The following is a 21362-nucleotide window of genomic DNA, read 5'->3' as shown; positions in this document are numbered from 1 at the left end:
CCACATACTCACTTGATCCATGCTCCATCAACTAGTCCCCACCACCCCTCAGCCACAAAGAAATGCTTAAAGAAAAGAGGAGGTGGCAGATGAGCAGGGGAATAGACTGCACCATTGCATTTTAAGTAGCAAATCTCCAGCTCAGACATTGCTGCCGTGTGACCTGGAGGTTGGTTAGAGGTGCATGCTTCACTTGAGAGACAACTGTGGTCAGAGAAGGAAAGTGAAAGTAGTGTTTTAACTCCCTCGAGAGAGATTGCACTCTAATGCTTTATCAGACAACATTGACGATGATTATGGAAGGGCTGATGCAGATGCATTGTAGTATGCTTTTCCTGACAGATTGTGACAAGGAGCAGAGAAGTGAGCGTGCAGTCCTGGGCAACTGGTTCATTGGTCTTCAGAAAGTCCCCTGCCTGTGTGCAACATGGAAGTGCTTTTTTTTTAAGCCCACAATGAGTTAGCTGATCAATGTCAAATACAAGAAAATCTGCAGATGCCGGTGATCCAAAGCAACACACAAAATGCTGGAAGAACTCAGCAGGCCAGGCAGCATCCAATGAAATGAGTAAACAGTCATCCTTTTGGGCCGAGACTGTTTAGTCTTTTCCATAGGGGCTACCTGGCCTGCTGAGTTTCTCCAGCATTCTGTGTGTGCTGCAGCTGACCAGTGTTGCCATTTCTTGTCAGGATCTGGAAGGGCTGAAAAATGTGGACTGGTTCGGTAGCCAGATGATTCCTGTTTACTAAAGGAGTTAATGGTATAATTGTGGTTTCTGTCTAATTGTGAAGGAAATCCTGGTGATTTAGCCACCTCAAGTTGAAGTAACCATGCATAGCTCTGAATCACTCAACAATGAAGTGGCTACTTGTGGGATTTCCTCAGGTAGCTTCAATAAGAACAGAAAGGGAACCAAATATCAAACCTAAAGCATTTCTGATCTTTATTTCATGATACATTTGCTCTGATTTGTTCTCAGAAGTGTAACAATGTGCATCTTGCCTGAACCACGTATCATAGTGATTCCTTTTTGGGCAAGGTCTTTTACTGTTGGCTTTGTTAACTGACCTGGAGGAGAATGCGATTCAATTCAACCTTATCCTGAGCCAAACCTTCACTGAGTGCACTCATCTTGGCAAGGGAATCTCGCAGGGTGTCCTTCTCAGTCTTCAGCTTGTTTAAGGACAACTCAAGGTCTGCACTATTCAACTCAGCCTACAAGAATGAAAAGAGAACGGGCCCAAGAAAAAAGATGCATTAGCAAGATAAGGCACCCTCAAATCATACAGGAAGTCAAACAGATAACAAATACAGTCATACACTGCCACAAAGGCTCAAAACATGTCCAGTATATTTAAAAACCCCATGTCAATCACACAAAGAAAAACAATCAATCTTATATAAATACTGTGGAGGAGCCTAAAGTGCAGTCACAGACTGTGAAATGGACAAAAAAGCTTTTGTTATCTTTTGAAGCTGAAAGCTCTATCAAATAACTTCAGAATTTCTTCAGGTCTTCCTCAAGAATAAACATTATGCAACTGGACTAGAGACCGAGAAGCCCAGAGGCAAAAATTCTACCCCCAGCAAAGGGAAATATAAAATTGTTAACTAATTAAAAATGCATCCAGGGCAAAACATGAACTTTGGTGCTGGTAATCATGAAGTTGCTGGATTGTTGTAAGAAGCCACATGTTCACCCATGCCCCTTTGGAAAGGCAATCCAGTTGGTCTAATTTACATACTGTATAACTTATATTTTCCTGTATCATTCAATCTATCTCTCAGAACAATCCCATCCATCTCATTCCCCCATTATCTCCTGATAATCTACCACCTTTCATGTCCTCATCAACTCTAACCTACAGCCCATTAATACCGAGGACAATTTACAGTCCTCCCATCCTTGCTGTAGGCTTTGGAGGCGTGCATGCTTCAATGACTTGGACAGCTATGTTGGCTGGAGTCAGGGCCTTGTACTTTGGCTGTTGGTAGGGTCACCCATGCTAAACAGGTCAAAGGGTAGAGGCCAGACTAAGAGTGCTCCACCAGTCCTCCAGGTTGTGGGGGGGAGCATGGGAGGTGGTCAGTTCGGGGCTAACGACCCTGACTGTTCAAAAAAAAAATCGTTATGGCAACAGCAATGATGAATCCGTCTATATCTGTGTGCAGACAGATATATGGACAGACAGAGATGGAGGACCTTCATTGCCGCTCTAAACGCCAGCAGCATAACGGGCAGTAAGTAAGTAACAATTTACACCGGCTGATTAACTTACCGACCTGCAGGTCCCTTTTGGGTGTGGGAGGAAACAGGAACACCTGGAGGAAATCCACACAATCACACGAAAAAAAAATTATGAAACCATGTACAGGGAGGAGGTCAAGCACCTAGAGAGGTGGTGTAGTGATAACAACTTGATGCTTAATGTCACCAAAACCAAGGAGATGATCATCGATTTCAGACGGTCTCAGTTTGAGCACACACCCCTCAGCATCAGCGGTTCCACAGTGGAGAGAGTGGAAAACATCAAGTTCCTTGGGGTGCAGATCTCGGACAATCTCACCTGGTCCAAGAACACCACTGGGATTGTGAAATAGGCCCAGCAGAGACTGCATTTTCTGAGGAAGCTTAAACAAGCATCACTCCCCACTAACATCTTAACTACATTCTACAGAGGCGTGGTTGAGAGTGTGCTGACCTTTTGCATCACAATCTGGTACTCCAGCTGCAGTGCTGTTGACAAAAAAGCCTTGCAGAGGGTGGTTAGGGGAGCAGAGAAGGTTATTGGGGTTTCCCTACCTTCTGTCCAAGACCCCTTTCAGAGTCGATGCCTCCAGAAGACACGGTACATCATTAAAGAGCCCTCACACCCTCTCCATGAACTGCTTGTTCTTCTGCCATCAGGCAAGTGTTACAGGAGCATCAAAACTAAAACCACAAGGCTACTTCCAATACAGCTTCCTCCCACAGGCAGTCAGACTGCTAAATAGCTGCTCTACCTGACTCTGCTTTTGGACACTTTTAACTTGCACTGGACACTTATAACCTGATTTTAACTGACATGTGGCTGTTGTGCTTTACTATTTATTGTTAGGTTTATTATTTAGTGTTGCGTTTGTTATGTTATGATTGCACTGTGCCTGGGAAACACTGTCTCATTCTGCCCTGCAGAGTTGATGTACGGTTGGAATGACAATAAAGTTTTTTGAATCTTTGAATGTGCAAACTCCACATAGATGGCACCAGCAGTCAAGATCCAACCTGGGTCTCTGGAGCAGTGAAGCCACAGTGTTGCCTGCTACACTCCTCGCTTAACTCACAGAAAGATAACTTTGTCTCAAACTGCACTCTGAAACAGCTCAGCAACCCACTCAGCTCCAAAGCAATTTGGAATAGGCAATAAAGTTTGACCTTGCCAAAGAGTTACAAAAAATCTTTGGTAAGTATCAGTCTTGATTGGGTATCATCAAGGGTTTTCATGGCACCCAGTGTGGGGCAATGCTCCCAGAGAAAAATGGACATGAATATCCTCCCTGCCCATTCAGTACTCCTGTTCGGTGGTACCCTGACCTCACATCTCAAAGCTGAGATGATAAAGAAATGAAACCAAAAACAAGAAGGAAATATTCATAAGTAGAAACTCTTTCAAAGAACCCCCCAACATTCCAAAATAAAGCAACCAGAACCGGATGTTCCCAAAAATAGGAAAGTGCAGCTCTGTGCAATAGGAGTCAAATAAAATAGATGCGGCTAGTCTTTCAATAAGAGGGAAATACAACCAACTTATTCACCACTCAAAAAGATCCATAAGATAGCAGGAATAATCGTATCTTAAATTAACTATAAAATAATACTTTTGATGGGGTTATATACAAATGAATCTAATTACATAAACCGTCAGACATAACACTAGTGAGTATGCATGATCTAATTTGCAGGGCAACTCGAAGTAAAACAAACCTGCTAAGTGGAATACTGCTTTTAACTGCAGTAGATTTCAGAGAATTTAGCAGTATGGAATCTGAATCTGCATCCATTACAATAATATTCCAATGAATAGAAAATCAGAAACAAAGGTGGCACTCATAATCCACATGAACCAACAAAGGTTAGAATTAGGTAAACCATCAGTGTCATTAATTAGCCTGGTCCATCAGAATAGTCTCTTGGAGTCTCCAAATGCTTGCTAGCATTATTAATATTCAAATATTATTTCTATTTTCCTGCATTGATGCCATCAATACAGAATGCAGATTTTGTGCTACAATTCAACTCTGGTGGTTGCAAGTACACTTGATTTCTGCGTAACCTGATCGACTTCTCCTTATATCAGTGGTAGAGAATGAAGGATTTTTGTTTCCAAAAGTCATTTGATAAGAACTGAAGTAGAAATTCTTGGAACTGGTGGAAATTTATGGACGTTCCCAGAAATCTGAGCAGTAGGAGGCACATACGATAAGTAGAGAGTGATTTAGATACTCAGAAGAGTCTATACTAGATGTACAACTTGTTCATCGTAGAGTAAAACCGATAATTTAGCACAATTGGGGTTTTGGTGGTGCCAGACTACAAGATTTTCTGGACTGTTAGATGTTATTTCATTAATATTCTAAAATACATTTTTTCACTTAAATATTTAAGGAAAATTTGTAGGTTTCATGGGAACATGGAAAGTAGAACCAGGTAAGTTTCAAGAGAGAGTAACCAACCGTTAGGTCAGTTTCAACAAAGCACTCGAACTGGAGTCCCAGTGAACCTGCTGGAACATGAGCTCTGGTGAATGGTTGGACCTGCTGGAACTGGGGATCTGGTGAGTGGTGAGACCTGATGATCTGGTGAGTAGTTAGACCTGCTGGAACAGGGGATCTGGTGAGTGATTAGACCTGCTGGAACATGGGCTCTGGTGAGTGGTTGGACCTGCTGGAACTGGGGATCTGGTGAGTGGTTAGACCTTCTGGAACATGAGCTCTGGTGAGTGGTTGGACCTGCTGGAACTGGGGATCTGGTGAGTGGTTGGACCTGCTGGAACTGGGGATCTGGTGAGTGGTTAGATGTGATGGAACTGGAAATCTGGTGAGTGGTTAGATGTGATGGAACCGGGAAATCTGGTGAGTTGTTGGACCTGCTGGAACATGGGCTCTGGTGAGTAGTTGGACCTGCTGGAACATGGGCTCTGGTGAGAGGTTGTATCTGCTGGAACTGGAGATCTGGTGAGTGGATGGACTTGCTGGAACTGGGGATCTCTTTGAGTGAATTGAATTGACTTTATTTCTTATATCTTTCACATACACGAGGATTAAAAATCTTTATGTTACATCTCCATCTGAATGTGCAATGTGCAAGTTATAGTAATTTGTAATAAATAGTATGTACAGTAAGCTATACAACAGAACAGTCACTATACAATAGTGTCAGTGTGAATTAATCAGTCCAATGGCCTGGTAGAAGATGCTGTCCCAGAGCCTGTTGGTCCTGGCTCTTATGCTGCGGTACCGTTTCTCTGATGGTAGCAGTTGGAACAGTTTGTGGTTGGGGTGACTCAGGTCCTCCGATGATCCTCCAGGCCCTTTTTACACACCTACCTTTGTAAGCGTCCTGAATAGTGGGAAGTTCACATCCACAGATGTGCTGGGCTGTCCGCACCACTCTATGCAGAGTCTTGAGATTGAGGGAAGTACATTTCCCATACTAGGCACTGATACAGCCAGTCAGGATGCTCTAAATTGTGCTCCTATAGGAAGTCCTTAGGATTTGGGGACTCATGCTAACTTCTTCAACCGTCTGAGGTGAAAGAGGTGCTTTTTCCACCACACAGCCGGTATGTACAGACCAAGTGAAGTCCTCAGTGATGTGTATACCGAGGAACATAAAGCTGTTCACCCTCTCAACCCCAGATCCATTGATATCAAAAGGGGTGAGCCTGTCCCCATTCTTCCTGTAATCCACAATCAGCTCCTTTGTTTTTGCGACATTGAGGATGAGGTTACCTTCTTGACACCACTGTGTCAGTGTGATGATTTCTTCTCTGTAGGCTGCCTTATTATTATTTGAGATAAGCCCAATCAATGTAGTATCATCGGCAAATTTAATTAGCAGATTGGAGCTATGGGTGGCAACACAGTCATGGGTATACGGAGAGTCAAGGAGGGGACTTAGGACATAGCCCTGGGGGGCTCCTGTGTTGAGGGTCAGAGGGCAGAGGTGAGGGAGCCCACTCTTACCACCTGCAATTTGACAGGAAGTCCAGGATCCAGCTGGCTGGGAAGAATGGCAACCAGTAGGAAGAGACCAGTGAGTAGAAATTACTAACATCACTTGGAACATGGACCAATACCATTTTGCAAGGGTCTGTGGGTCCCAGGTTGGGAATCCGTGGTTCAGTTGATAGAATAGAAAGGTGCACACAACTAAGCTGGCCAATAAGACAACAATAGGCACAATTCTTAGCAGAAGAATTGGAATTATTAAATTGTGATTATTAGTAGATTATGAAAACAGGGAAAATATGGATCAGAGATTTCAATATAGGTAAATATCAGGTCAACTATTTCGAACTGAAAGGTACTGAGTTCTAAACAATGAAGAATTGTGTGTCCTTTTAAATATATAACTGATAGCTACTGAAAGCTACGTAGTATGCTGACCTTTACATCAAGAGGACTAATGTTCAAAAGGTTAGTTGTTACACTACCTGATTGTGAAGCACAATGAACAGCACCACATACTCATCTTTGACCTGGAGGGCTTGTAGCCTAGGTTTACCAGACTGCCTACAGGATTAAGTTATGAGGATAAACTGTAGTGGTTCTCCCTGGAATTTAGTAGTTTTGGGCGATTTCAATAAGCATTTAGATATTCTGGGAGCAATGGTCGTAAAGAAATGGAATGTTTCAGATGGTTGAGGGTTTTGTGATCAAGAGCCGGGTTTTGTGGGTGCCATTAGGAAATGTTTCCATTGAGAAAACTTATTCAGACCCAATCTTAAATCTTAAATTTCAGCTTGATTTTTTTAAATTAAAGGGATTAAAGGATTGTTTTGAAGATGGACATTTGGAGTTATGTTAGAGATCTGCTACAAACTCACTGTTTCTGTACCCTTGTTCTAATCTCTGCATTGTGCTTCTTCTTCCAGGTTATGCCTTGTTTGATGGATTCCCAAGCTTTGCTCAACATACCTTGGTGAGAGCCTCAATCAGGCCTCCCTTCTCATTCTGCAACACCTCCTTCTCCAATATAGCTTTGTTCAAAGCTTCCTTCATAGTCACTAAGTCCTTTCTTAGAGTTGAGTTCCTCACTTCCATAAGCTCTAATGACTTCTGTCTGTTGGAACACAAATACTCAATCAAGATTACAGTGTAATAGGCAACTTTTCTTTGCTAAAGGTCATGGCACCACTGCCTGATCATCTTGGCCTCTGCTGAAATTTAGTATAACTCATTCTCGCTGAAAAAAAAACCAAGGTTAATCACGCATTGATAGCAATGAACTGTCCTGAATCCCACTTCTGTTCAGAGAACACCTTTCACCATCTCAACTAAATGTTTTACAGCAAACCAATAATTTTGAAATGAACCAGTGCAAAAAATGTGACAATATGTTCACAGTATGCCACATAAGTAGGAGCAGAATATCGGGTAGCAAATAATGTCAGAGCACTGGTACACCTCCATTCCTCTTCAATACTACTATAAGACTTTCTCTATTCACCTGACACTGCCCTGCCTGTATTCTAGGTATTCTCTGGCCATACTAAAGCAATGAGGCCTAACCAAAACTTCATACAAGTTTAGCATGAGGTTTAGTGCAACTTCCTTGCTTTGTTGTCCATTAACAACATTATCATTTTAACAACCAGAGCTACCATTGGGCAGGAGGTACAAAAGCCTGAAGTCCCACACCACCAAGTCTGACATCAGCTACTTCCCTTCAACCATGCAGTTCTTGAACCAAGCTGCTCAACGCTAATCACCACCTCAGTGTTATAACACTATCCACTACAATGGGTTGGGTATTGTTCTGTTTTTGTTCTAATTGCATTATTTCTTCTAAAGATGTGTATATTTTATGCTTTTATTGTGAATGTTATGTATTTAATGCTATGTATGTATTGTTATGTATTTAATGTATGTATTGTTATGTATTTAATGAATGTTATGTATTTAATGCCTGTGAATGTTGTTGCAAGTAAGTTTTCATTGCCCCTGTGCATATATATAGATGTGTATAGGACATAAAACAGGGCTTTTGTCTTTCTATCATCTTAACTTGTCCTGGATTTGAAAACTGCCTCTCTTTATTCTCCTCATTGCTACAAATTTAAAATAGTAGATTTTTTTTCCTCTCATTCTGGACAATATTCTACCATTTTTTAGTTTTAAATTTTCTCTGCTATTTCACCAACTTGGGAATGGCATCAAGCTGTCCACATTACTTTTGACTACATTTCTGAATTTCAGACCATCTCCACCTTTGAAACTCTGCTCTGTTTACCTAATTTCATTATTACATATTCCTGACTACCGGTGAACACCAGTGAATAATGAAGTTGAGCCTGAAAAACAGCAATTCATCACTACTCTCTGTTTTCTCATGTTCAGCCAATTTGGCACACATGCTCCCAATATATCTTTAATCCTACACACAATTATTTGATGTGCCTACTATATAGTAATCTGTCAAAAAAACCTCGGAAAGTCTATTTTTATAGTTTTAATTTATTATCCTTATCAATCTGCATGAAAGAATTCAATTATTAATCACACAGTCAAATAAATGCAAACTTTCATTAATTTCCCCATACTTCTCAAAATCAAAATGCTAATTAATTTTTGTCAGGCTTATTGCTCTGAAAGGTTCTCCACCAATATTTGGCTTACCTGCCCACGGTTGCTCTCATACGGGGGGGGGGGGGGGAAATATTGACAATCTTTCAGCCTTTTACACTTCCATTTCCAAGAAAGCCTTCATGATGTGGTCAGAGCCTCGACCCTTTGCACCTTGGGGTCACAAGATACTGGAATTCGGACCAAAAAAAAGCAAACTACTAGAGGAACTCAGCAGGTCCAACAGCTTCTGTGCAGTAGCCAAAGGTCCATTTACCTTCAAAGATGCTGTCTGATCCGCTGAGTTGCTCCAGATATTTGGTGTTTTTTTTGCACCATTTACACCTTTCCTTCTTTCAGTGACCTTGGTTCATTTCTTTTGAGTGTTGCCAAGATTTTAAGTACTCTGGATTTGTCTATTTTCATCCCATTCTTTACCTTTGCTGATAAATCAGAAGACTCTGCTTCTCCACAAAGGTAGATGCAAGATACTAAACTTTATATCTAAGCCATACTCACTGCCTGCACAAAACACTCACCTTGGTCAGTCCGTCACTCCATCAACTTTCAAAGTCCCTTTGTTACCTGTCATTATTCCTTCATCACACTCTCTCATTTTGACCCTTTCCACTTGATACATTCAATCACCTTTCAATGTTGAAAAGTTAGAGGCAGGTTAGTAAAATATTTCAAAGAGATATAGACTGGCTGATGTGATGAACAGGTAGGTGACAGAAAGTGGGACTTCAGGACTTCTGGCAGATTGCTTGCCTGATGGTAACTGCATGAAGACGGCATGGCCAATGGAAGTTTAGTAAAAGGCAAAGCAAACTAGAGTGCACAGTTCTAAAGAGTTTCAGAGCAGAGATATGGGGAATATAAGGGGAGTGAGAGGTCAAGTTGAGAAAGTGATTTAAATAAAACATATAGGTCTTTCCTAACCCAAATGACATACTGCTCATACTTATAATCAACTGATTTGCAGACTAGTGCGATGAACTGCTGGCTTGTGTAGGGCTGCAGGTAGCTTCTACTATGTGGAAACCCAGTTCATGGGCTCACTTCTGACATGCCAGTCATTCGGATTATGAAGAGTTTATAGGAAAGGACCCTGTTAAGACGTGTAGAGGACCTGGACATGATTTAGGACATTATTTAGATTTATCAATTACAAGATGAGAAAGTCTTGTCAAAACCTTATAAACCACTGCTTCAGTGACAAATAGACTATTCTCCCAGTTCAAGGAGAAAGATGTGAGGCCCTTAGGCAAGGTGCATTGGAAGCTTACTACAACAATTCTGGGGATTGAGGGACCATTTATGTGGTAACTCTGAAGGAGATGCTGTTAACCTCCTTGGAACAGGGGAGGCTGCAAGAGGATCTGATGAAGAGATTTAAAAACATAGAGAATAGAAGCAGAGGAAGGCAAAATAACTACTGTCAGATGGATTAAGAGCCAGGAGACCAGCAATTAAGCCAAGCAAACAATGCTAACTTGAAAATAAATCTTTGTTTAACAGAACTTTTATAGACTTCAACCTTTGGAAGCCATTCCCTTCCACTCATTGGATTGTATACTGAAACTATTTCCTGACTGAAGCCTTTCAATAATAAAAACCAATATCATTATCGCTTTTACTGACTATCAATATTACTAAGTATAGCTCTGGCTCTCTTGCCCACCCTCATCATTATGCAATCGTTCTAAAGAGGGAGAGGAATGAGGAATAGAGAAAGGCAACCAGAGGAAATTCCTACCAGACACAATCATCTTGCCCCTCTGAAAAGCTGCTCGAGCGAGCAGTAGGCTCACCAGGTGACTTCTGCACCTCCCCTTTCCACAATCATTGGTTTATGCTTTCATTAACGTTAGCGTGAATTGACATTTATCTGCTCAGCAAGATGCATCTGATAATAGTATGGCACTGCTGTCTGCATACCCTCTTTCAGCCTCTTTCTTGGCATGCTTATAGTCTCTCTGCATCTCTTCCTGCTTGTCTTCGATGTGATCGCGCTGCCGCTTTAGGTCATCATTTGCAGCTCTCTGGCGCTCCATGTCCAAGTGTAAGCTATCGATCTGCTGGTTCAAAGAGTGCACCACCTTCTCTAAATTCGCTTTCTCACTGTGGGGAGGGTGAGAAAGAGGGCAGGACAGTGGGTAAAACAGAAACTTCCAAATGGATCTTACTGATGTACGTGGGCAGCGTGCTATCAACTAGTTAACAGCAACAGAGTGCTAGCAATGATAGATGTAATTGCAGCATGTGTTTCAATAGAATTATTTGATTCCGTACTGCCCACCAAACACCATTTTACTCTAATCCTACACTAATTCGTAGAAAACATTCAGTCTGGGGGCATAATGGCTTGGTATGGCAACTGCTCTGCACATGACCACAAGAAACTGCAGACTTGCGGACTCAGCTCAGCACATCACAGCAACCAGTTTCCCTTCCACGGACTCTGTCTACACTTCTTGTTGCTTGCCTCAGTAAAGCAACTTGCATAGCCAAAGATCCCACCTGGACATCCTTTCTTCTCTCCTCATGGGCAAAAGATACAAAACCCTGAAAGCGCCATCAGGCTCAAGGACAGCTTCTATCGCACTGTTATCAGATTTTGAATGGAGCTCATGTATGATAAGACGGGTTCTTAGTCTCACAGTCTACCTCATTATGATCTTGCACTTTATAGCCTGCCTGCACTGCCCTTCCTCAGTAGCTTTTGCACTTTATTCTGGATTGTTATTGTTTCAACTTTTTGTAGCTCACTTCTTTGAGATTGTTATAGCCAGCGGTGGTGGAGGGGATAATCTTCAACTATCAATTAAATGCTCCCAATAGCATGTGTCTCAAATAGCCACTGACAACCAAGTCCAGCTCCTGGCCTTCATGTGTGACTTAGCTACTAAGCCCAGCGGAACCATTGCTATTGACAGGGGAAGAGGCAATGGCACCTTAAAACAGATCCCTTTGGGTAAATGGGGCTCATCATCCATGGTTGGTAGCTGATCTAGGAGAAGGAAAACTGCCCTCAGACCTCCGCTGTCTTGCGGCAGCGCTCACTCATGGGGAAGGCTTTGGGACTAAACCCCGAGGGAAAAGTCCAGAGCTGGTGTCTTGAAGGCAGTGCTCCATTGAGTTCAACGCTGACTGGCAATTCCTGCCACACCACTGGGTAAACTGTATTGTTGTGTGCCATTCCTTTGGATTCATCAGCTGCATCGTTGGGGAGTCTGCTACATGGGTAATAGTTTGCTCTCTGTAAGTACTGTCCTGGCTTGCATATCACGTAGACAGTTGGGATGTTACGTCCATGGCCGACCATGACCAATGGAGAAGCCTCATTATTCTAGCTCAATGCACCGTGCAATGATTTAATCTGTGTAAACAGTATGCAAAGCAAGTTCTTCACTGTATCTTGGTACACGTGACAATAATAAAGCAATAGTAATATCAGTAACATACTCACATTTTAATCTTCCCTATACACTCAGAAATTCTCCTGGATTCTAAGACTTTGCTATACACCAGGGGCAACTTACATTGGCCAATTAACCTATCTACCTTAGGAGTCCAGAACACCCAACAGAAACCCAGGGAGTGGGGATGAATAAGCTTGGGGACTCTCAGCATTGTCAGAAAATGTTAGTACCTTTACAGCCAATATTCTCCTAAACAATAGATGGAAAACACAAGGCACAGCCTCACAGTAACCTGCATAACATTGATTCATTTCACAGCATAAAGATGGTGTTACTGTTAGTAGAGCCACTGTTTCACAGTTCCAGCAACCCGGGTACAATCCTAGTCTTGGATACTGTAGATCCATGGCCTCTCAGCTCCACGAAAACAGGTACAGTCCTGATCTTGGATTGATTATGAGTGTGGTCAATCTCCCTGTGACTGCTCCCCAATAAGGTGCTGGTTGGTAGGTTAACTAGCCACTGTAAATTGCCCTGGTGCTTAGGTGTGTGATGAAATCTGGGGGAGTTGCTGAATACATTAAACTGGGATTAATATAGGATTATTATAAAAGGCTGGTTGATTGTCAGCACAGATTCAATGGGCTGAAAGGCCTGTTTCCATACTGTATGACTCAGTGGCAGTTTACTTTTATCACAGAGTTAGAAGATTGAGGCCAAGTCCTTCTGGTAGTAATGCTTTGTGGATTTAAAGATCAAAGCATTTGGGCTACCCATTAATAAAGTCCTTGACCAAGCCACAATAAAACTGGCAGGTGTCATAATGACCACTAATTTCCTTTTTGAATAGAGCATGTTTAACTTTCTGTTAGCAAATGTGAATAAGGACGATTCAAATAAGCTCAACTGATTGTTCATCTCTAGTAACTTATAGTTGAAAGGCTAACGTGTCAGTCAGATTGATGTCTTTGTGCTTGTTGCTGTAAACCATTCTATCTGTAGCATAGCCTTAGAAAAGCACATCAAGACAAAAGTTAATCATCTTCTGAAGTGACTGCCATCCAATATCATTCACTCTGTCCTTGCTGCAGATGCTGCCTGACCTTCCGAGCATTTCCTCTTTATATCTGCTACTACAATGTGAACTTGTAACTGAACTCTCAAGTGTAACCTAAAGGCAACCAATGGATCAGCTCGTCCAGAGCACATAAATAACTCTGAGCACAAGGCTGCCTTTTATTTCCTATGAGACAAGTTTGCAGGTGAGAGGTCATTTTTGTGTTTCTTTTTAAAAAGAAATCTGTTATAAGTGAAGAAATGTAATTTGGAGTGGGGACCCATAAGTTATGGACATTATGTCACAGTTACTTACTAAAGGGAGTGGCCCTTAAGCAAGATTGGATCTTTACAGAACTCCTTTAAGTGTTTTTTTTAAATCACTGGAAGGAATGTGCGCCAAAACACAACAAGGTGTTCTCCCGCCTCCGAGGCTGCATTACTAGCTCTACAAAGAGGCTTTGAATTTACACTTGGCAGAGTTCCATGAAGAAAGTTATTTTTTTCTTGACCAATGCATGGGCATTCACATAAATATACCTCGGCATCTCTGAGCTATTAGCAAGCAAGTTGCTTCAGTTTACATGACTGCACACAAAGGCCTTCTCTATTTCTGTTTTTTTTTGGAATCAGGAAGCAGATGGACTCAGATATAGCCATCACCTTTGAGTGGCAGCTGCCAAGGTGAGGGGTTGCTGCATTGTTAGAGGAGCTGCCTTTCAAATGAGCTATTAGATCAAGTTCTCTGAGGTGATTGTGACAGGACTGACGGCCATCAGTGCACCAGCACAGGTTTGGAAACCAAAGAAAAAGAGCATTTGAAGATAAAGAATCAAACCCAGCTCATACCTACTGGCAGCAGTGATTCTTGTGCTCCTGCACAATGGTCTATCTACTGAATTATTGGAGAGGTTCAACAATGTTGTCTCCATAAAATCCTCCTAATCCACATCAACATCCTGTCCCTGGCCAAACTCCCTGGCTCTAATTTCACTCAGTGGGTTCTACTAGGTATCTCAGGCCCAACACCAGATTCCTAGTACTGTCGCCTCCATCTTGGCAAGAGATAGACAACTTGGCAGAGGAAACTATTCAAAGAGTCTCCTTGTGTAAATGTGTCTGTCATGCATCTCATGGGAATGGCTTGGTCCATGATTGTTCAAAGTGGGGAAAATGTACTTGGATGTTATTGGGTAATTCAGAGGCACACAGAGGCCTTCACAAGTGGCAGCAGCAGCAAATCATCTCCCATACTACCAACCTATCTTTCCATCAAGCAAAGTCTGCCCCAGCTCATCTCATCAGCCTTGTTAACCACCTCGGGACTCGCTGAACTGGATCAGCAGAGACAGGGTAGATAGTTAGAACCCTTTCCCAGCAAGGAAATATCAACTACTGTAGCTATAACTTGAGAAGAGGAAGTTTAAAGGAGACATACGAGGCAAGTTTTTTTTAACAAAGAGAGTGGTAGGCATTAGGAACACGCTGCTGGAGGAAGTATTGGAGGCAGATATGATATCAGTATTTGAGGCATTTAGACAGGAACCCAAGCAGGCAGAGAATAAAGGGATAGAGACACGTGCAGACAGGTGTACAGTTTAAATTGGCATCACAGCAGGCACAGGAACCATGGATCAAAGACCTGTTCTTGTTTCTATGGTAACAAGTCATCCTCTACCTCAAAGGATAGCCAGAGTTGACTGAGGGTAAAACCCTCTCAAGATTTATGCTCAATCAACTTCATTAAAACTAATGTGCTGGTCAGTTCCACCCTTCTCTTTTATTTCAGTTGATTAGCACATACTATGATTTGCACCTCAGTTCCAACACAATTGGTTTTTCCCTCTCTGTTGAGATTCATCAGTCTCTTGTTAGATGATTGAGGCAGTGCCCTCCCTTAGATGACAAGGAAAGTAATTGTGTTGTTTTGATTAACCTTGGTCTTCACCCTGTTCAGACATTGTCTTTTCTAGAATAGATTGCGACATTACTAAAATAGCTATATGTGAAACCTATTTAGCAGTGTAAAATGCACTGGGAAGTTCTGACATTATAAATAATGGTACATAAGTGTTAGGGATACAAAAGACTTCAGATGTTGGAACTTGGAGCAACACACAAGGTGCTGGTGGAACTCAGTGGATTAGGCATTATCTATGGTGTATCTATGTAGTATTTTCTATCTGGACAGGCAGATAGAGCAGAGAGACAGCCAGTACAAAATAGGTGGAGGGAAGGGTTGGAGCAAGAATTAGCAGGTGATAGGTGGATCCAGTTGAGGGGCTGATAGGTACATGAGGAAGGGGAGAGTGAGAACGATGTCAGAAGCTGGGAGATGATAGGCGCACGTGACAAAGTGCCGAAGATGATGTAATCTTACAGGAGAGGAAGGTGGAGCGTGGGGTAAAGGGAGGGAATTGAGGAGAGGAACTCATGGGAAGACTGCGTGGCTGATGGGCAGATGGAGAGGGTGGTGGAGGAGTGAGAAATAAGGTGATGGGGGCTAGGTGGATCAGGAGGAGAGAGAATGGAGAAAAGAGGGGGAGCAGTTAACAGAAGTCTCACAATCCGGCGTTAGTGCCAACAGTCTGGGGACTACCCAAGTGGATATGATGACCTGTACCTCTAATTTGCATGTAGCCATGACCTGGCAGGGAGGAGACTTTGGACAGATATGTTGGTGTGAGAATGGGAATTAGAACTAACATATTTGATCACTGGGAGATTCCAGCTGGCACGGCTGAAGGAGCTCAGTAATAAGTGTCATGTAATTTCTTTATTCCTTTTATTATAACTTATTGGACAGAAGCAAAGCTAAGTTTGATTGAGATTTTATTAACGATCCCTGCACTGCAATTCTGCGCTTCATTTGTAGAATTATGGAGCACAGTCAAGAAGGAAGGCTACCACCTTTGAATTCAATTAAGATTCATTGACAGATCCAGAGTTGCGATAAGAATAAAAGATGCAGCCACAAAGCAGTCTTCAGAAGAAAGTAAGTGAAACTCTCACCCTGAGAAGGGTAAGTTACTGACAACAAAACTCTAGGCCTTACACCTTTTGTTTGGTAGTTGGTCTGTGGCTAATTGAAGAAATGGGACAGCTTTGATTTGATTGTACTCGTTCCAGAACTTCAAGTTGGTGGGACTACACTACATGTTATATCATTCTAAAATTGTCTTTACAATACAAAGCAACATGGCATCAGATAATAAGTGGATGCTGGATTTATTTTTAAAATTCCCCTTTTTTAACTAGAGAGAGCTTCGTCTTGCTGAATGTTGTAGCCCGTTCTAATCAGTAACAAAGAGTGGTTTATCTTGCTTCGTATAGGTTTTTGGAGTAGGGGATAGCTTATTGGTTTGAATAAAAGATTGGCCAAAAGGAAACAAGTTAGATATTAGTGGGTTGTTTCTGGTTGACAAGATGAAACAAGTGATGTGTCACAGAGATCAGGGCTGGGGCCACAGGTACATATCATTTATATTAATGACTTCAATGAAAGCACTGAAATGTGGTTGCTAAATTGCTGATAACACAAAGATAGGTAGGAAATTAAGTGGACTATCCCAGCACATCCTTAGGTGTTGGTTGTTAATGCAAGTAATGATTTCGCTGTATGTTTCAATATACACGTGATAAACAGATGAATTTGAATCTGAATCTGAAGTTGTAAAGAGGCTACGAAGGGATATAGATTGGCCCAATGAGGTGGAAAAGATCTGGCAAACAGAATATTATGTGGGAAAATGCAAATTTATCCATTTTTTAATGAAAAATAAATTAAAAAGCTCATCTAAATTGTGAGATAGTAATGGATATTGAGATATAGGGGAATCTGGTGACTTAGTACATGATTTGAAAAGATTAATATGTTGGTACAGCTAGTACACAGGTAAGATCATAAGATTACTATCAGTATGTCTCCTTTCCCAGTAGGGACCCAAACATGCTTGACCATTGACACACAGCCATCAAAGATGCCTACCAAGCCCTTCCTTTGGTAAGCCAGACCACCAGGCTGTGCCCCTTCTTTGCACATACAAGTGGAAGTGGAAACATGAGGTTGAAGTACAGAAAGTTGTACAGTGCTGGTTTCAGGAAGCAGATGAGCTTCTACAAGACTGCTTTAACTCAGTAGACTGGTATATGTTCTCTCAGCACTCAGCTTAGATGAGTATGTCACTGTCATCGTACACTTTATCAGCAAGTGTGTTGAGGCCACGTAATAAAGAAATGAACCTGGATGTTCTCGAACCAGAAACCGTGGATGAACTGGGAGATCCACCCCCCACTGAAGTCTAGGGCTGAATCGTTCAAATCAGGTGATCCTGGCCTTCATAAAGCCTCGGATACCAAGAGATGATACTAATCCAAAGTGGAATCTCAGATGAGCTGTGAGTTCTGTGAGTTTATGTAATGGGCTACAAAACAAAGTCAGGCAGCATCTCCAACAATAGTGTGTCCCTTCCTGATGATCTTAATGCATTCTATGTACATCTTGAGCAGAAGGGAATTGGAATGCCACTACCCTCCCCGACAGTCTCCAGTGCACCTGAACACTCAGTCAACATCGCCGACATAAGAACCCAGGAAACCAACTGGCCTGAATGGCGTCCTTAGCTGCATCATTAAATCTGCATGGATCAGATGGTGGCTATTAGCAGACATGCTTAACCTCACCCTGTTTCAACTTGAGATTCATGCTGCTTTAGGAAAACCACTATCATCCTGGTACCTAAGGAAATCAAGATAACAAACAACCTCAACACACCGTAATTCAACTACTGCTGGTCCTACATTCATCTCTGGTTGACTTGAACACCCATGTAAAGACACCTATGTTAGACTATGTTTATTAACTGCAGCTACCACCTTCAATACTATAATTGCAAGCCAACAGACATAGTCAGTAAGGCCAGGCACCAACACCTGTGCTACAATTATTCTCAGCATTGGTAACACAGAAGACTGTGTTCCTCAGCAACCTATTCCACTCACTGCACACACAAGTCTGCATGGCCAAATTCTGTTCTAATTCCATCTACAAGTTTGATAAACCGAAGTCGGCGTACTTCAAATAATGATGAGTTGGAGTATAGGAAGGAGAGAGCCTAGTGATATGGTGTCATGACAGTAACCTTTCACCTAATGACAGCAAAACAAAAGAGCTAGTCATTGACTTCAGGAAATGGGTTAGTGCACAAGGTCCTGTTCATGTCAACTTTGCAGAGGTCAAGAGGGTTGAGAATTTCAATTTCCTAGGAGTGAACACCATCGGCAGTGTTTCCTGATCCAGCAACTTTGATTCCATAGTCAAGAAAGCTCACTAATGTCTCTACTTCCTCAAGAGGCAAAAGAAATTTGGCATGTCTCCTTTAACCCTTACCAATTTACATCAATGCACCACAGAAAGCAACCTGACCCCATGCATCATGGCTTGGTATGGCAAATGCTCTGCCCATGAATGCAAGGAACTACAGTGATGGGGGCACACCTCAGCACGTCACAGAAACCAGCCTCCCTTCTGTGGACTGTTTCCTCTTCTCACTGCCTCAGTAACACAGAACATAATCAAAAATCCAACCCACTCCTGACCTTCTCTCTTTTTCTCCCTCCCATCAGGTAGAAGCCTGAAAACACTACCGTTAGGCGGCAGGGTGGCAAAGAGTTTAGCACAACACTTTACATTACAGGTGACCCAGGTTCAATTCCCGCCGCCACCTGTAAAGAGTTTGTATGTTATCCCTGTGACCGTGTGGGTTTCCTCTGGGTGCTCTGGTTTCCTCCCACAGTTGAAAATCAACCAGTTAGTAGGTTAATTGGTCATTGTAAATTGTCCCATGATTCGGTAGGATTAACTTGGGGCACTGCAGGGCGACGTGGCTCGAAGGGCCGGAACAGCTTATTTCATGCTGTATCTCAATAAACAAATAAATTAATTAATTAATTAATTCTCAAGGGCAGTTTTCCAGCAGAAAGAAATGGACTCCTGACCTCACAATCTACTTCATCTTGACATTGCATCTTACTGTCTATCTGCACTGCACCTTCTCCGTACTGTAACACTTTGTATTGCACTATTATAGTTTTGCCGTACACTACTTTAATGCGCCATTGCAATGATCCATAGGGACAGTATGGAAGAGAAGCTTTTCACTGTACCTCAGTCCATGTGACAATAATAAACCAATTTACTGATTTAAGATTTTTAGCCAGAGGGTGATGAATCTACGGAATACATTGCCATGTTGGGCTGTGAAGGCAAAGTATTTGAGTGTATTTAAGCAGAAATTTATTAGTTCTTAATCGGCAAAGGTATTAGGGGTTATGGGAAGAAGGTTGCAGAATGGGGTTAGAATAACTCAACCATGATTGAGTGGTAGAACAGTTTCATTAGGCCAAATGGCTTAATTGTGCTCCATAGGTCGCATAGCCATATGTTATTGTTTATTATTATTGTTGTTATCTTATGGTCTTAAATCCATATGTTATTGCTTATTGAGAGGGAACTGAATACAAATTTGTGCTTCCATTATGTAAGTCATGGCTGAGACCATATTTGCAGTACTGAGTATGGTCCTGGTTTCCACATATAACGAATGGTATCAACAACTGGAAGCCATTCAGAGGATTAACCTGGGTTGCTTTGTATTGGGAGAATGAAAGAGTTCTTGCAGAAAATATACAAGCTCTTGAGGATTCTCAATAGTATGGATATGGAGTAGATGTTCCTTCAAGTCAGAGACCCTAGAACTACATTTACGTTTTTAAACAAGAGTTATGTCAATTAAGATAGAAATGGGGCAAAGTTTTTCTCTCAGGGAATCATGAGTCATTGGAACTGTGTTCCTCAAAGAGCAAAGGAACATATCTTTAAGACAGACGTAGATCACAACATACTTGAGTGCCCAAGGAGCCTACTCTTGCTCCTGACACTTTATGTTCACAGCTAATTCAAACAAAAGATGAATTCCCACCTTCCAAGCATCTCCAGAGAGGATCGGTAACGGCCTACATCCCTCTTGGCATCTTCCTTGGCTCGGTTTGAGTCTTCAGCTTCACCTTTCAACTTCTCCAGTTTCTGCTCCAACTGCCTCCGCTCACTCTCACTCTCTCCAAGCTGTTTCTTCAAAGAGATGACGACATCCTGAACAGCCTCCACTCTACCACGAAGCTCCTGTAAAAAATGCCCAAGCTTCACACATTATAAATTGCCTCAAGCAGCAGGCAGTCATCATACAACCATGTACTGCACACCACATTAAAAAGTGGAATTAAGCTCCTTAAAGATTCTAGCACCTCCAATCGTCTTTGAAGGCCATGAAATTACAAGTCAATAATGATAAGCATCCTCAAATTTCCACCTTAACTAATTATATGGACTGTAGTTACTGAGTCACTGAACCCGACCACAAAAACGGATTACCTCACACCACCACGGAGCGGTAGTGAAGAAGACCCGGGGAGCAGTGTGCGGTCACAGTAGATAGAAAGAGCTTAACTCTGTACCTAATGTAGATCTGGCAGAGTTTGATAGGGAAGAATGTAAAGAACTTTATGCTATATCCAACATGTTGTAAAACTAAGCTTAAGATTCTAGTATACTCAAGTGGAAAATATGAAACTGAATGAAATAAGATCTGACCATTCAGTGTTGTTCCTCAGGATAAGAAACAGAACTGTGGGGGAAAACATGACAGGAACCTGCATCACTAAACACCCATGTAAAAATTCAGTACTAAATTAAACTGAAAAGTGAAAACTCACAAATAATAACTCTTCATATATTTGATTTTGTTTCTTTTCAAGAAATGCACCTTTACCTTCCCAAAGAGCTGTTATCTGTTAAATACAGAAAGAGCATGGCTATGATCAAAGCAGTCACTTCAATCACTCATTTTCCTGTTTGACAAGGACTGTCAAGCTAAGGCTGAGTTGCAGTGGTCTGTGACATACAACACCACAGGGCTGGATTTCAAAGCTACTTTAAATTAGAAAAACTATTCAACTACTTTTTAACTGTTCACTCTGGCCTTAAAGATCACCTCAAT

The 21362-nt window shown here is 41.9% G+C and overlaps 1 protein-coding gene across 1 annotated transcript in view; it reads right to left on the bottom strand.

Moving 5' to 3' along the window:
• LOC140196463 (uncharacterized) overlaps positions 1–21362 on the bottom strand; it is a 388255-nt gene that overhangs the window by 151031 nt on the left and 215862 nt on the right. Inside the window, exons 13-16 of the mRNA XM_072255725.1 lie at positions 20289–20488; positions 10769–10951; positions 7181–7325; positions 1070–1216 (exon numbers count right to left, since the gene is read on the bottom strand). Of these exons, the coding sequence (XP_072111826.1) occupies positions 1070–1216; positions 7181–7325; positions 10769–10951; positions 20289–20488 (675 nt within the window). The remainder of the gene's footprint in view (positions 1–1069; positions 1217–7180; positions 7326–10768; positions 10952–20288; positions 20489–21362) is intronic.

Source organism: Mobula birostris, chromosome 4 (genome assembly GCF_030028105.1).
Source record: "Mobula birostris isolate sMobBir1 chromosome 4, sMobBir1.hap1, whole genome shotgun sequence".
In the NCBI taxonomy this organism is placed as follows: domain Eukaryota; kingdom Metazoa; phylum Chordata; class Chondrichthyes; order Myliobatiformes; family Myliobatidae; genus Mobula; species Mobula birostris.
This window is presented reverse-complemented; position numbering and strand designations above follow the sequence as displayed.